General features: G+C 36.2%; 2 protein-coding genes across 24 annotated transcripts in view; one reads left to right on the top strand and one right to left on the bottom strand.

Moving 5' to 3' along the window:
• ABI1 (abl interactor 1) overlaps nt 1-11,319 on the top strand; it is a 146,096-nt gene extending 134,777 nt beyond the window's left edge. For 9 of the 17 annotated variants that reach the window (XM_045061034.1, XM_019834089.2, XM_011283641.3 and 6 more), the window contains 3 exons: nt 539-625; nt 4,260-4,445; nt 9,193-11,319. In XM_045061034.1, the coding sequence (XP_044916969.1) occupies nt 539-625; nt 4,260-4,445; nt 9,193-9,368 (449 nt within the window). In that variant the 3' untranslated portion in view covers nt 9,369-11,319. The remainder of the gene's footprint in view (nt 1-538; nt 626-4,259; nt 4,446-9,192) is intronic. The other 8 variants (XM_023256460.2, XM_011283644.4, XM_011283651.4 and 5 more) reach the window with 1 other exon arrangement.
• The window catches only part of PDSS1 (decaprenyl diphosphate synthase subunit 1), a 42,390-nt gene continuing 38,829 nt past the window's right edge, over nt 11,127-14,687 (bottom strand). For 3 of the 7 annotated variants that reach the window (XM_023256462.2, XM_045061035.1, XM_019834092.3), the window contains one exon: nt 11,127-11,582. In XM_023256462.2, the coding sequence (XP_023112230.1) occupies nt 11,442-11,582 (141 nt within the window). In that variant the 3' untranslated portion in view covers nt 11,127-11,441. Of the gene's footprint in view, nt 12,662-14,687 lie in introns of all 7 variants that reach the window. The other 4 variants (XR_006600367.1, XR_006600368.1, XM_023256463.2 and 1 more) reach the window with 3 other exon arrangements.

Below are 14,687 nucleotides of genomic sequence, written 5' to 3'. Positions count from 1 at the left end.
TGTATTTATTTACATATGGAAGAAACCGCTATTCCATAACGTACTTATTTGGGTTCTCATTTACAGCATTACCTTAAAGCTAGACATACATACCTGTTAGGTTACAGAGATAGGCAAAGACAGTATCCTGGAATTATTCCAGACAGTATCCTGGAAACCTCCATCTGTATTTGCTGTTACTCATTTTTTTAAAGTCTTTCCTTAGAATTTGAAAATTCGTTGCATGAAAATGAATGTGATGGTAAATTTAAGTCCTTCCCCAAACGGTTTAATATTAGGATTAAATCAAATGTATTTTTTTTTTTTTTAAACATAAAATTTAACCAGTGGGCTATAAACACAGTTCAGGTTTGCTGGTGGGAAGTGAACGTGAAGGTTCTGCAGGTTTTTGTTTTGTTTTTTGTTTGTTTTGTTTCATTTGCAAACTGTTCTTTGCATACTTATGTTTGTGGTCCTTGTAACTGACTTCTGCTTTTTGTTTGTTTCCTTTTCTTTCCTTTATCTGTTTTACTCCCCCATACTGTATTGTTGCTACCAGTTTCTGTTGCTCCACCCCCTCCCCCTATGCCTCAGTTGACTCCACAGATACCTCTCACAGGCTTCGTGGCCAGGGTGCAGGAAAACAGTAAGTTTGGAAAAACTGAGCTGTCAAAGAGTAGAGGCTGTCTCCTTATAGCATGCATGGCTGATGAGTCATCATTTCCTTTTATTGAGACGCTAATCTTACCTTGAAAATTGGTGCAGATACCTTTTTAAAACTGAAGAGCACGGTCTTCAGTTTTTTCTCTTGTATGCATGATTACTGACCCATATAAATTTCAAAACTTCAACTTTCTTATGTATTTACATGATCTAAAACTTGAAATCTGATCTTTGCAGATTCTTAAGGAAAGTGTAATCAAACAAAAATTCAAATTGTATGGAAACTGCTCCAATAGCTATTAGGGGAATTAGAAAACATTTTTTTATTCTGTTGCCAACAAATTCATATATAGATAATTATAGTATGAGATTAAATTTATTACGCATTTGGGGCAGTCCCCCCCCCCTTTAGTTACATAAAAATTTTAGAGAAAGCTTTGTATTATCAGATTTTTATACATAAATAATATTGAATCTATATAACAATTTGTTGTTAGCTTGAGAATGAATCTGCAAGAATAACTAATTTACATCCAAGTTATCCATCTAGGAGTGATAATCAGTGTTGAGCCCTCTTCATGATCTGGCCATATGCAGGCCCATGTCAATTTTTAGGTCTTTTCTCAGGAAGGTCAGGTTTACAATTTTTGGAAATTCTTTAGGATACATGAATTTAATTAGGATAGAGTAGTTTATATTGCTGCCTGATTACTTTGAGGTTCCAGAAGATATATAATCCTAACTACACGATCAGAGTGCATGTTGACAAAATGAAAAAAACCACTGTTACTGAATTATACTATGCCGAAATAGCTGTTGAGATTAAGATGGTAAACTGGTCTAGTAGTGATTTACTTCACTTGGGAATCATCACCATGCAAATAAATTTTAGAATGATTTGAACAAATATGTAGCCCACATGACTGATCACCTCATCTTCCAGGAAAATACATTGTGGCAAATGCCATTGTTCAGCCTTTGCTGACCCTGTTGTGTAATCTCCATATTTCCTCCCTTCCTCTAGTCAAATAATTGTTTACTCAGTGTTATGTGCTAGACTCTGGGAAGAGTTCAAATTTCGACCTTTAAGAAACATATAGGATTGAATGGGCTTTTCATAAAACATTGTGGTTCCAAAATGTTGAAATTTCTGAGTGTAAACCACCCTTATTCTTAACAGTTGTTCGAAAACTTCCATATGTTTAAACTTAAGTGAATCTTATTTTTAAAAAGAAGGGAATGAGGATAAATTGCTGGTCCTTAATGCTATAAGAGTTTAAAAACTTGAGCTGCCTTACAGCCAAAATTAGGAGGAAATATTTTAAAATAGCCATAATAAACATCCATTTAATGGAGCCAAAACATATTGACTAGCATTTTTGGTAATTCTTTTTTATAGAAATTCAGTATTAATGTACATAGTTCTAGGTATGCATTTTTTTCCCTAAGGAGGACCATGGTACTTAACTATTTTATTTTAGTTCCTTTTCCCAAACTTAGGAACTGGAATCAGTATTTTCCTTGGGCTGCAGAATGCCCAACTTTGTTTGGCATCTGTTTTCTTTGAAAGCATGTAAGGAGAATTATGAACTTTATGTCAATATCTTACATGTTTTATGGAGTACAGATTTTCTGTGTTCTTTTAAATATGAAGTTTCCTGTGACACTAAAAATTGGTGATAATGAATGCATGTGGTAGTTAACCTGTTAAATGTGTTTCAGTTTAAGACATAAGCCCCTAAAAAAGTCAGCAGTGTCTTTACATCTGTATATGATTAACATCAGGAAGCATTTTTGAACTAATTATGCATGGTGCTAGACAAAGTATTATGCATAGAGAATTAGATTGACCAGACTTCTGCCCCTGTGTATATATAATTTGGAGATAAGCCAGTGTAGATTCACAGAGTTTGGATATGAAGACAATGGAGTGAAAACATTAAACTAGTAAGTTATATATAAGTCAAGAGTAAATGCAATTTAGGGACAGCAAATGTGTAATTTACACAGTAAGCCAAATTAAGGATATGAGCTATGGCTCTTTGATGTTAGGATGGGTTCATACCCATTTTCTTCTCCTCTCAATAATATTAGAAAGCTTTGTGTAGAAAGTAAGGGCAAAAATAAAACGGAATCAAGCATTTGGTGGAAAAATAAATTATAGACCTGTTAGATAGCTATCAGAATGAGCATCACTGCACAGGATGTGTTTTCTAGTAAGTCTTTCTTGTACCATCAAGATAAAATAAAAATCACAGAATTGAAGAGGTTATGGAAGTAGGGCTTTTATCCACAGATGTTTTAAATTTGGGTCCCTTTGTTACATTCTCAGCACGTTATTCCAAATAGGGTAGAAAAAACTTTAAAATCTGTATTAACAAGTAGATTATGACTGCTTTCTTTGATCACATAAATGGCCCCAGATATTGGCATTCGAGTTAGTATTTTAGTATTCTGTATTTCTCCTCCGCAGATATTATATAATTCTTATGTCAATTTGTGTCAAAGAATTTTTGTCTTTAGCTTTCAAAGAAATTTATGGATCAGAAATTTGAATTAAGAATTAGTTGTGTGTTTTGGCTTTGAACTCTTGGGAGCATTGTTAACTGGAATCATCATAGTTCAGAGAGCCTAGTTCTAGCCTGATACTTCCTCATCTCACTGTTGACACCCTTGATTATTTAAGTAACACACACATGTACCACACCCATCTACAGCTTGAGGTATGAGTCGTTTTTATTGTTTTGCACGATATAAGTTCATTTTTGTTTGTTTGTTTGTTTTTAATTATATCTTCCCGTAATACTTTATTAAAAAAATATTGTGGATGTATTCTGAGACAATTGGAACATTAGGATCTAGTCTTTCCCTCATCCCATGCTTAAGTTTTACCAGCAATAATGCAAGAATCTTAGCTCCTTTCTGCATTTAAAAAGTTGATTCTGAATACAAACATTTTTGAAAATACTCAACAAAATTTTGTATTAGCTTGGAATTATTTAATTTGTAATTTAATTTTCTCTTGTAAATAATAGAAAACCTACACATAGAAGCAGACCTGGTACCACAAACCTTTTTCTCGATTAAAACAGACAAAAATAAATATCCCACCCACTGGAGGCTTATTTCTGGGGAACTAAAAGATAACTAAAAGCCACATCAGGGACCTGAATGTGCACAGTGAATGGTTATCAAGCCATATATGAAATGGTATTCCTAACATTTACAGTAGCCCGAATGGGAAATGTGACATATGGCTTATTTACAAGGAGGTAGGCTAACTAAAGGGTAATGTTTGTTCCGATTTCAGTGTTGGAGTAACGAAACTTTTTTACTCCTATAATTTTTATAAAAAGAGACATTGTTTCCTAACCTCCTGCATTCATTGATTTGTAGCACTTCCTAATACCTTTATTTTTAACTCATTTTATTATTGTTCATATTATTATTAAGAGTAGTAGAAGCTCTAACACACCAAGCTTTTATTTCTAATCACTGCATGTCTTATTATAGTGCATGCTGTATACAAATTAGAGCTTTCTTAAATTCTTCTTTTAACTTAAGAGTTTTCATTTACTCTAATTTCTGATTCAAATTAATTATCTGAATTCTTTCAGTTGCTGATAGTCCAACCCCACCACCGCCACCTCCCCCAGATGACATTCCTATGTTTGATGACTCTCCACCTCCGCCACCACCACCCCCAGTGGATTATGAGGATGAAGAGGCTGCAGTAGTTCAGTATAATGATCCATATGCAGATGGGGATCCTGCTTGGGCCCCCAAGAATTATATTGAGAAAGGTAAGGTACAGTCATCACTGAATTCAGGTGAAGGAAAATAACCTAATTATAGAATTTTTAGAGCTATAAAGAACATCTGATAGTCCGGTGTTTGCAGCCCTTTGAATAAGCATTTTTGAGAGAGAGAGAGAGAAGCGGGGGGAGGGGAGAGAGAGGGGGAGACAGCAGATCTAAAATTGGCTCCATGCTGACAGCAGAGAGCCTGACATGGGGCTCAAACCCACGAACCTGCAGATCATGACCTGAGCCAGAAGTCAGGCACTTAACCAGCTGAGCCACCCGGGCACCCCAACCCTTTGAATTGCCTTATTCAGCGAAGATAATTTAGTCAAACCTTATTTTCTATACATTTCCATTATAAAGGGATGGTCTTTATTTTTCAAATTAAAAGTGTATTATGTTAGATGTGCTTTTTCAAATGACGTAGGCTGGAGATGAACTTGCCCATTTGCATTTTACAGATGAAACCAGTAAGGCACAAAATAGCAGTTAAATGACTTACTAAAGATCCAGAATTAGTAAAGATTTAAAGCAAAATTTCTACTCTTACAATTAAAAGGCAAACCTTTAGAGTTCTGAAAAATGTTTACAATGTGGCTAATCAGTTTGATTGCCTTTGAAATATATTGCCTTCCATTGGCTTTACTCGATTAAATGCCTTTAAGCATTTAAGTAGCTCTATAGCTCTTGAGACCTGCAGCATTCTCTTGTGCCCAAGTTTTGAATACATGGCTAAAAGGGAATTTGCTGTATTCCTTTTATATGTACGTGTGTGTATTTAAATTTTTTTAGTTGATACAAAGTTACATTAGTTTCAGGTTTACAGCACAGTGATTCAGCATCTCTGTAGGTTATACTATGCTCACTACAAGTGTAGCTACCGTCTGTCTCTGTGCTGTATGTGCCCTTCTAAATATTTTTAAACAGGTACTCTACACACTGTTTAGGAAATCTCGAATATTCTACTTTATGTTTAGATTCTCTTGTACCTTCAAATAGAGATACGTTATGGTTATTATGAAGGTGATAAACTTAAATAGTCTTGAATTGTGTACCTGTAGTTAGTTCCTGGCTTGGAAAAGCAAATTTAACTTTAAATTGGGACTACTATGGAACTAATAAAAAGTTGATAAATTTGAAGTATTATGGTTAATATTAATATTAATAATATTAATATATTTGGCAATAGAGCAGAATTTAAAAAATGTCTTTGCAAATTAAAATAATGGTCTTATATTAGTGGTCATCACACATGTTCTGTAAAACACCATATAATAAATACATATTTTTAAAGTTTATGTATATATTTTGAAAGGGAGAGGGAGAATCCTAAGCAGGCTCCACACTGCCAGTGCAGAGCCTGATGCAGGGTTTGAACTCAAAAGCTATGAGATCATGACCTGACCTGAGCCAAAATCAAGAGTTGGATGCTGCTTAACTGACTGAACCACCCAGGTGCCCCAAAAATATTTTTAACTTAAAAAAAAAAAACTGGAGGTATAATTACGCAACAGCATTCTGTTAGTTTCCGGTGTACAATGTAATGATTTGATATTTGTCTTGCAAATGAAATATTTTTAAGTTTGCCAACTCTAGTCTGTTTTGTTACAACTAGTAAGCCCCACTGTTGTAGCACAAAAGCAGCCATAGGTGCTACATAGTGAGTGGATATGTCTGTCCGTGTTCCAATAAAACTTTATTTATTTATTTTTTATGTTTTATTTATTTTTGAGAGAGGGTGGTTGGAGAGAGGAAGAGTTGGGGGGAAGGGAGTTGGGGGGAAGGTGGGGGGGGGGGCAGAGGATCCGAGGTGGGCTCTGTGCTGACAGCAGTGAGCCCAGTGTGGGGCTCAAACTTTCGAACTGTGAGATCATGACCTGAGCCAAAGTCAGATGCTTAACTGACTGAGCCACCCAGGTGCCCCCAATAAAACTTTATTTACAGAAAAGGTAGTGGCTTGGATTTGGCCATGAGCCATTGTTGGCTGACCCATAGTCTAAATCAGAGAGTTGAGATTTAGTAGGATTGTATTTAAAGCCTTTTTTTTTTTTTTTTAAGTTTATAATTTTGAGAGAGCACACACATGAGCAGAGAAGGGACAGAGAGAGAGGGAGAGAGAATCCTAAGCAGGCTTCATGCTGTCAGCATGGACCCTAATGTGGGGCTCAGTCCCATGAACCACGAGGTCATGACCTGAGCCGAAATCAAGAGTTGGGTGCTTAACCGACTGAGCCACCCAGGCACCCCTCTATTTAAAGTCTTTTTAAATAGTTACTTTTATAATCACAAGATGAATAAGGCCTGGTTTAATAGGATTTTAGTTGAATGTATTGATAGTATGTTATGGCTGTTTAGAATCTAAAAGCCAAATTCTTAGGGTACATTAGCTGAACTTTAACCTACTGTGTGCCATTCTTATCATATCCATTTATATTATACTAGCATTATGTTCAGTTTTGAGTATCACACTTTAAGATCCTGCAGACAGGAATGCCTTCAAGAGGAGAATATTCAGGAGGCAAAATATCTGGGAAGGGTACCTATAATGTGAAACAGTTGAAAGCAGTATTTCTAAGTTGAGGAAAGGGTGGCAGACGAACTAGATAGCTGTCTTCAAATTTTTGTCATGTAGGATTAGAGTATTAGACTTTGAGTTTCAAAAAAATCTGACAGTACATACAGAAGAAGGGGGAGTTTCGCTATTTATATGAATCAGATTCTGGAGAGTGGAATGGACATTGAATTTTCATGATTAAATTCTTAGTAGTAAGCCTTATTATATGAGAGTATATGCATTGGAAGGAGGGGAGGTTGGCTGTGATCAGGATTGATTTACAAAAGGACTTGGAAAATAGAAACAATTAATTTGATTCAGTACTCTTACCAGCTGTTTTTCTAAGTGGAACTAAAAATTCTGAATAACTTTGAGGATATGAGGCTTTTGTCACGATCAGTTCAAGTCATCTACACTACACAAACTAACCCATTTTTACTCTCAGTACAGAGAAATTAGTGTTACCAATGCTAATAAATAATAAATAATTGACACATTAGTAAGTATTATGTTGGCTATTTAAAATATTACAGTGTTTTCCTTACTAATGGTTTTCTGGTAGTCACTCATTTTCTTGAGTGGTTATTTAGCCAAAAACAATACCAGGATAATAGTTTATTCTGTATGTTGGATAGGTTGGTGAGCTTGTAATCACAGTACTGATCTGCTGCAGGATTAAAATGGAGACAAATGGACTTGTTGAGTTTACTTAATACAGTTTTGTAAAGGGAAAAAAAAGGTTGCCTGTTTTAATTTAGTAAATGGTGCTATGGATCAGTGCTTCAGGTCTGTTCTTTATTATAATTCACTAATTCAGAATAATTATGAGGAGAAGCTATCTTTCTTAGGGGAAAAGTGAGTTCCAGAATATCTTAAGTATCTTAAGAACTGTTTTAAGAAAAAGATAACATGAGGTAATCAATGAAAATATGACATACCATTTCACATACACTAGAAAATTGCATGTAACTTCAGAACTATCAGGCTATAAAGGCAGAATGAAGGAACAGTAAAATTCATAAACCAGTTGTTTGGAAAACTTGTGATTTTTTTGGTGACTGTCCTTTCCATAGTACTGTTAAAAAGGAAATGAATATTTGAACTTAAAATAATCAAATACCACAGAATTGCAAACAGTTCTCAAAGTCTTTTTTAAATTTTTTTTTATTTTTTAACGTTTATTCATTTTTGAGAGAGTGCAAGTGGGGGAGGGGCAGAGAGAGAGGGAGACACAGAATCTGAAGCAGGCTCCAGGCTCTGGGCATCAGCACAGAGCCCCATGTGGGACTCGAACCCATAGACCGCGAGATTGTGACCTGAGCTGAAGTCGGCCGCTTAACTGAGTGAGCCACCCAGGCGCCCCTACAGTTCTCTAAGTCTTAATTAATGGGTCTTTTCTCACCTATTTACCACTTAAACAACAACAACAACAAAACCCCCATCCTGTTGGGGCACCTGGGTGGCTCAGTTGATTAAGCGTCTGACTTCGGCCCAAGTCATGATCTCGTGGTTTGTGGGTTTGAACCCCACATTGGGCTCTGCTGACAGCTCAGAGCCTGGAGCCAGCTTCAGGTTCTGTCTTCCTCTCACTCTACCCCCGCTCATACTCAGTCTCTGAAAAATAAATAAACTTAAAAAAAAAAAAAGTTAAAAACCCTGTTGACCTTTAAAATGTGTAAGTTGTTTTTTCTTTCTTTTTTTTAAATCTAGGGCTGGCCCCGTAAATTACATGTATATTTTCTGTGGATGAGTAGGATGAGATTTACCTCCCAGGAGATGTGTATTTTCAAATTAGATAGCTTGGGTTGTTACCTGATTTACTGATTGACTCTGTAGCTTTGCCCAGTACTTTGGGGGAAATGTTGCTTTGCGGTGGCTGGCACTTAGTAGATATTTGTACAAATGAAACATCCATTACTAAAATAGGAAGATCTTTCCTGGATGGATTGGTTGAAACTATTGATTTCTAGCTAGTCAAATTGTCAGTTTTATCCTAAGACCAAGCCAGTGATTTAGGCACATTGTTTGGCCACTGACTTACCTGTATTTATTAATGTAAGAATTCACAATTTTCATACAAATGGTTGGTTTTTGCTATACTATAGATTTAATTGGCATTACATTTTAAAATTCAGTTAATGCTGGAAATGATGCACTTATACTTACATGGTATTTCAACTCTTTTTTCCATAGTTGTGGCAATATATGATTATACGAAAGACAAGGATGATGAGCTATCATTTATGGAGGGTGCAATCATTTATGTAATAAAGAAGAATGACGATGGCTGGTATGAAGGAGTCTGCAATCGAGTGACTGGTCTGTTCCCTGGGAACTATGTTGAATCAATCATGCACTATGCTGATTAAATTTTTTGCTTTTAAAGTAGGTTCTTATTATTCAGTCATACTGTGGGACTATTATGGTTAACAGAATTGTCTTAAAATGTTTTCAAACGTGCCCATATTTTCAGGACATGCTGTTTTATTGGTATAATTGAATGTCTACCTGTAAGCATAAGTCTTTGAGGCAGTTTGTGTATTGCTAAACAGCAATTAATACAGGAGGCTGTCCATACCTGATTATGCTTATGTACTTACACAGTTAACTTTATGACCAGCCTAAGTATTCTGGGGGTGTGGGGTAGAATATTTAACAAATCATGATTCAGACTGTACCATTACATGTTTCCGTGCAGCATGGTTACTAACGCTATGTCAGACTAATATTAAAATCAGAAAACTTCAATCCTGGTGCTGGTCATACTTTTTGTTTAGACTTTCTCATTCTTGAAATATATTTGTTTAAAGCATGCATACAAATTTATGTATTGAAATATACTTAAAAAATCCAAGATGCTTCCAATTTGTGTAATATTTACTTGGAGTACTCGTACTTAGGTCTCTTGAAATGAATTGAGTCTCTAAGGTCTCCATGTGAAACAAAACAAAGGGTTATCTGTAATGTTGTAATTTGTACCTAAGTTTTTTAATGAGTGAATTTGCATTATAAATTTTTTCCATTCATAAATAAGTGAACCAAAGGTTTTTGTCCTTTCCTTCACTGGTTTGCTTTTAAAATGAATAAATAAATAAATAAAGTATACTGATTTATTGCAGAATTATGGTTCTATTTTCTCAATATAGTAACTGAAAAAAAAAAATACTAGCCTTATCTCAACCTGTCCCAACGGCAGTGATGGATTTTTGCAGATTTAAAATCTGAGATGGGTATTTACAAGTCAATCTACTGAATTCCTTTTCTAACGTAATTTTTTCAAAGCTAAGAAAATGTGTCAAAGTGTGCACATTCTGTTAAGTCAAATTCTTAGGGACTGCTCTTATGTCCTTGTTTTCCAGTGGGCTGTTGTATAGTGGTTCAATAAAAGGAAACTGTAAGTCTCTTTTACGTATTGTTTTTGTAGAAGTGGGTGCAATGGACTTTTCAATAGGCACTATTAATCCATTACCTGGCACTAGCAACATAAAACGGTTTTAAAAGGAAAATAATTCAAAAAACGGTGGATCATGTATTAATCAGTGAACAGGGATCTTATACCTGACCAACAGATTTATATTGTCTTTTGAAATAACTGAAATGCAACACATGCACTTTGTGTGTCTCCTCTTAATTTAAGGGAAGGTTGGCGGGATATTTTTTATCTTGTGTGTAATTCTGTATTGCCTAGGATATTAAAGTAGAGCACTCAAGTGTGGGTTTCTGTGTATTGAGGCTTTGTTTGGATTTCAAATTGCAGTTATGTACTGGGCGTTACAGACTTGTAACAGCATAGTAAATGGTAAGACTAGTGCAAAACATTTATTTCTGAAAATTAAAGGCCATTATTGCTACCAAATCAATGTGACTGTTGTATATGCATTTGCCTTTGTTAATTTTAAACATGATTTCAGTATCACTAGTGATCAGCTAGCCACCTTTTTCATTTTTTCAAGTGGAATGTTCTCTTAATTTTGTATATAACCTGTTGTCTAAATTTTATGTACAGTCTTTTATAATAAACCATTCTCATGAATTTTGGATACTGTTAAAATCTTAACTAATGTGGATTGAGATGTAGACTTCACAACTTTGTGACCTTGACTCTTATGGTGAAACAAGATAAACCATTTGAATTTTAACATTGATTATTTATTTGTGTAATGGCTTTACATGTGGATCTTAACAGTGTAAACAATACCACATATAACCATCAAGATACCTCTATTAGGATTTACAGGACTAGAGTGACAGATTCGGATGGTTTAATTACATTTAAAAAGTTTTCTGAAAAACTTTGCCAATAAAAAAATTGCCCATCAATAAGGTTGAAATGATTTTCTTTAAATGATTTTTGGTTATCTGCACGTGAAGCAAAGTATATTTCACAAAATTCCTTAGGCACAGTCTGGTAAAATAGCTGCCAGAAATAACAGAAAGAGGTGTCATTTATCCCTCGTGAGTACAATTTCTGAAAGCTGTATGAGGGCGTCTCTTTCAGGGGACGGTCGAAGTTTACTGATCTCTCTCACTGCTTCGTGGCAGTACCGCTGGGCGAGGTAGGTTGTCTGTTGCACACCGTCACTCTGCGGGGGTGGGTACAGAACAAGAGAACAGATGCATCACTCACTGGATCAGCTCCGAATTCCCTGCTGTAGTAGAGAATTAAGATGTACTTTTGAGATCAGGTTGATCAACAGCCAAACTATGTTTCAAGTGTCCTCCAACTCCTCGGTTCAGCTGCTTTAGGCACTTTTCTCAGAATGAGGCTAACAAAGCAGCAAACTCATCTCAAATAGCCATCGCCTTTCCCTAGTTTTTAAGTATTAGTTTTTAAAAAGTTCTACATGTATACAGTATCAATTTTTAAGTGAAAAGAATCTAAAGTTAAAACACAATATATAACAAAAGTACCGAGCCCTTATGATGAAAATCAATACTTTCCTCCCTCCAAAGGCACAGTCATCTGTTGGTTTTGAGGTCTTAATTAGCAACTTTAGTTACTAGCTATTGCCTTCCTGCTGAGGAGGAGGATTTAGCCCACCCACCCTAGGCCTCTTATTTTGATAATTCTATTGCCATCTTTTCTTAATTACTTTTGTCATCATGTAGCATCAACTTTTCACTTTATCTCCAGGATATCCTATCCTATCAAGTGCTCCTATTCTTTATACATTTACACTATAGAGATTTGCATTCTCCTCTCTAACCATGTTTTTATGTTGGTTCTAAAAGCTGAACACTAATAAAATACTATTTCTGTAATGTAAAAATACATTTACTGCAGAATCAAGTCACGTACTATAATTTCATCTCCCTCTCCATGGTTCCAAGCTCACAAGGCCCCTATTCAGAATAGAATATTAGTAACATTGGTCTGAAAGGTTCTGATTTTCTGTACTTTACCAACTGACACAAAACAGGACACGTTTCAGTTTGCCCTGCCTTAGTGTACAGGAGCCCACTTATGAATGTAAATGCTTCCTTTTCTTCCTCTTTGGGAAAAAACTCCTGATCCCCAATCTTTCCACTGCCTTCATCATTCTGTTCATTGTTTAGACGGACTGCCTTAGCTCTAACAGACAGTTGTCTTCATCAAACTGTAGTTCATTCCACTGGTTTGAGTGCCTGCATCTTTCTCTTTCCTGATGTTTCCATGTTGTTCCTGAAATACATCCAGAGATAACTCAGAGAATGGGTACTGAAAGTCAACCTTATAGTTTTTTTAAGTTTATTTTGAAAAAGAAAGGAAATACACGAGTGAGGGAGGGTAAGAGAGAGAGAGAGAGAGAGAGAGAGAGAGAGAGAGAGAGAGAATCCCAAGCAGGCTCTGCGCGGACATCATGGAGCTGGATGCAGGGCTCAAACCCATGAACTGTGATTATGACCTGAGCCAAAGTCGGACGCTTACCCGAATGAGCTACCCAGGCGCCTCAACTTTATAGTTTTTGAGTGTTGACTTCCGCCTTCACATTTAATGGATGGTTTGGATATAAAACTCTTGTTTTGAAATGTTTCCTCATCAGGGTGCCTGAGTGGCTCAGTTGGTCAAGTGTCTGACTCAGTCTAGGTTCAGGTCATGATCTTGTGGTTTGTGAGTTTGAGCCCCACGTTGGGCTTTGTGCTGCCAGTGCAGAGCCTGTTTGGGATCCCCTCTCCCTCTCCTGCTCATGCTTGCTCTCGCTCAAAAGTAAAAATAACCTTAAAAAAAAAGTTTGTCATTTGGAAGGCCTTGCTTTCTGCCTTCTATCATCTAGTGTTTTTGCAATACACTGAGCCAGTTTTGGTCTCTTCTCCTTTTGTAGGGGCCACTCTTTTCTTTGATTTTGTTTTTTTTTCTCTTCCTGAAATATGTTACCTCATTGATCCTCTAAAAGCTCATTTTCTTCCCTTGCTGTTTACGTTTTTGAAGATCTGCTCAATTTCACCTTCTAACCCTTCTTTGGAGTTTTTCACAATCAAACTTTCTTAGAGCTTGTTTTTTTTTTTTTTTTTTTTTTTTTAATATCCTGTTCTTGTTTTATGGATACAGTATTTTTCAACCCCCCCCCCCCCACTGATATTTTTCTCTGTTTCTGTCCATCTTGGTCTCAGCAAGCATTACTCAACTATTTAGTAATCCTACCAAGTAAGTCCTACTTGTCCATCTTTCATGAAGAAATAGGGACTAGGAGCTCAGGGTGAAAGGAGTTAGAATTCAGAGGTCTTTGGAGAATTTGTTAAGTGAACATTCTTGTACTTTTCTAAATGCATTTCTGCTTGGGCTCGTTGGAACTTCATGGTTTTGCTAAGAGCAACAATTCATTTTCCCTCTTCAGTCCCACTTTTCACTTCAGTGGTTGGTGGTACTATTCTGACACCAGAACCTCTCCCAGGCACATCGACTTCTTTATTAGCTAAAGCCCCTTCTCACACTAAGTTTTTTAGCAGTACTGCCAAACTACCCTCCACAAAGGTGGTAGCAAATTATGATGCTTAACAATTTAGAGAATTAAGAGAAATCTATCCTTGAGAGGGGCCTTGCTTTTTGGAAATCTTAAAAGTTATTATTTGGAAGTCTTTCAAGTACTGCACTAATCACAGATCTCAGACCACACACTGGCTCACTAAAAATTGCTTGCTCCGTCTCATTCATTGATCTGTTGGCCCCAAATGACTCTGGATTTGGAATTTGGAAATAGGTCATTCTCAAAATACAGTTATCGAAACTAAGTATGTAAAAAGATCTGGCTTCTACAGAAAAGTTGAGGATATGCGGCACTAGATGTGAAATAAGCTCATAGACCCTGAAGGTTAAACAGTCTGCCTGTGTAGGTTTTTTGTTTTTTTTTTTTAAGTTACCATTGATCACAGTTGTAAGAGGGACGAGGAGAGACCATGCTGGGTAGGCAAATGCAAGAGCCCGACAACCTGGCTGTGGCCGAGACAAGAGCTTACACCAGGAGGCACAGCTGGGCGACAGGGAAAACAGCAGTGCTACCAGTGGATTTGGGGAAGGCTGGTTTCAAACTAGTGAAATCCTAATATCCAAGCCTTACCCAACGCCAATTAGTCTTCAGAAAGACTTCTAGAAGGAAAAAGAATTATACAAGTTTCTCCCTCTGTTTTTGCCAAATCAACAACTGAACACACTTGGTTTTGCATCTAAAATTTGTTACATTATTTGGCTAAAGAACTTTGCCATGTTGTAA

This window comes from Felis catus, chromosome B4 (assembly GCF_018350175.1).
Source record: "Felis catus isolate Fca126 chromosome B4, F.catus_Fca126_mat1.0, whole genome shotgun sequence".
In the NCBI taxonomy this organism is placed as follows: Eukaryota; Metazoa; Chordata; class Mammalia; order Carnivora; family Felidae; genus Felis; species Felis catus.
This window is presented reverse-complemented; position numbering and strand designations above follow the sequence as displayed.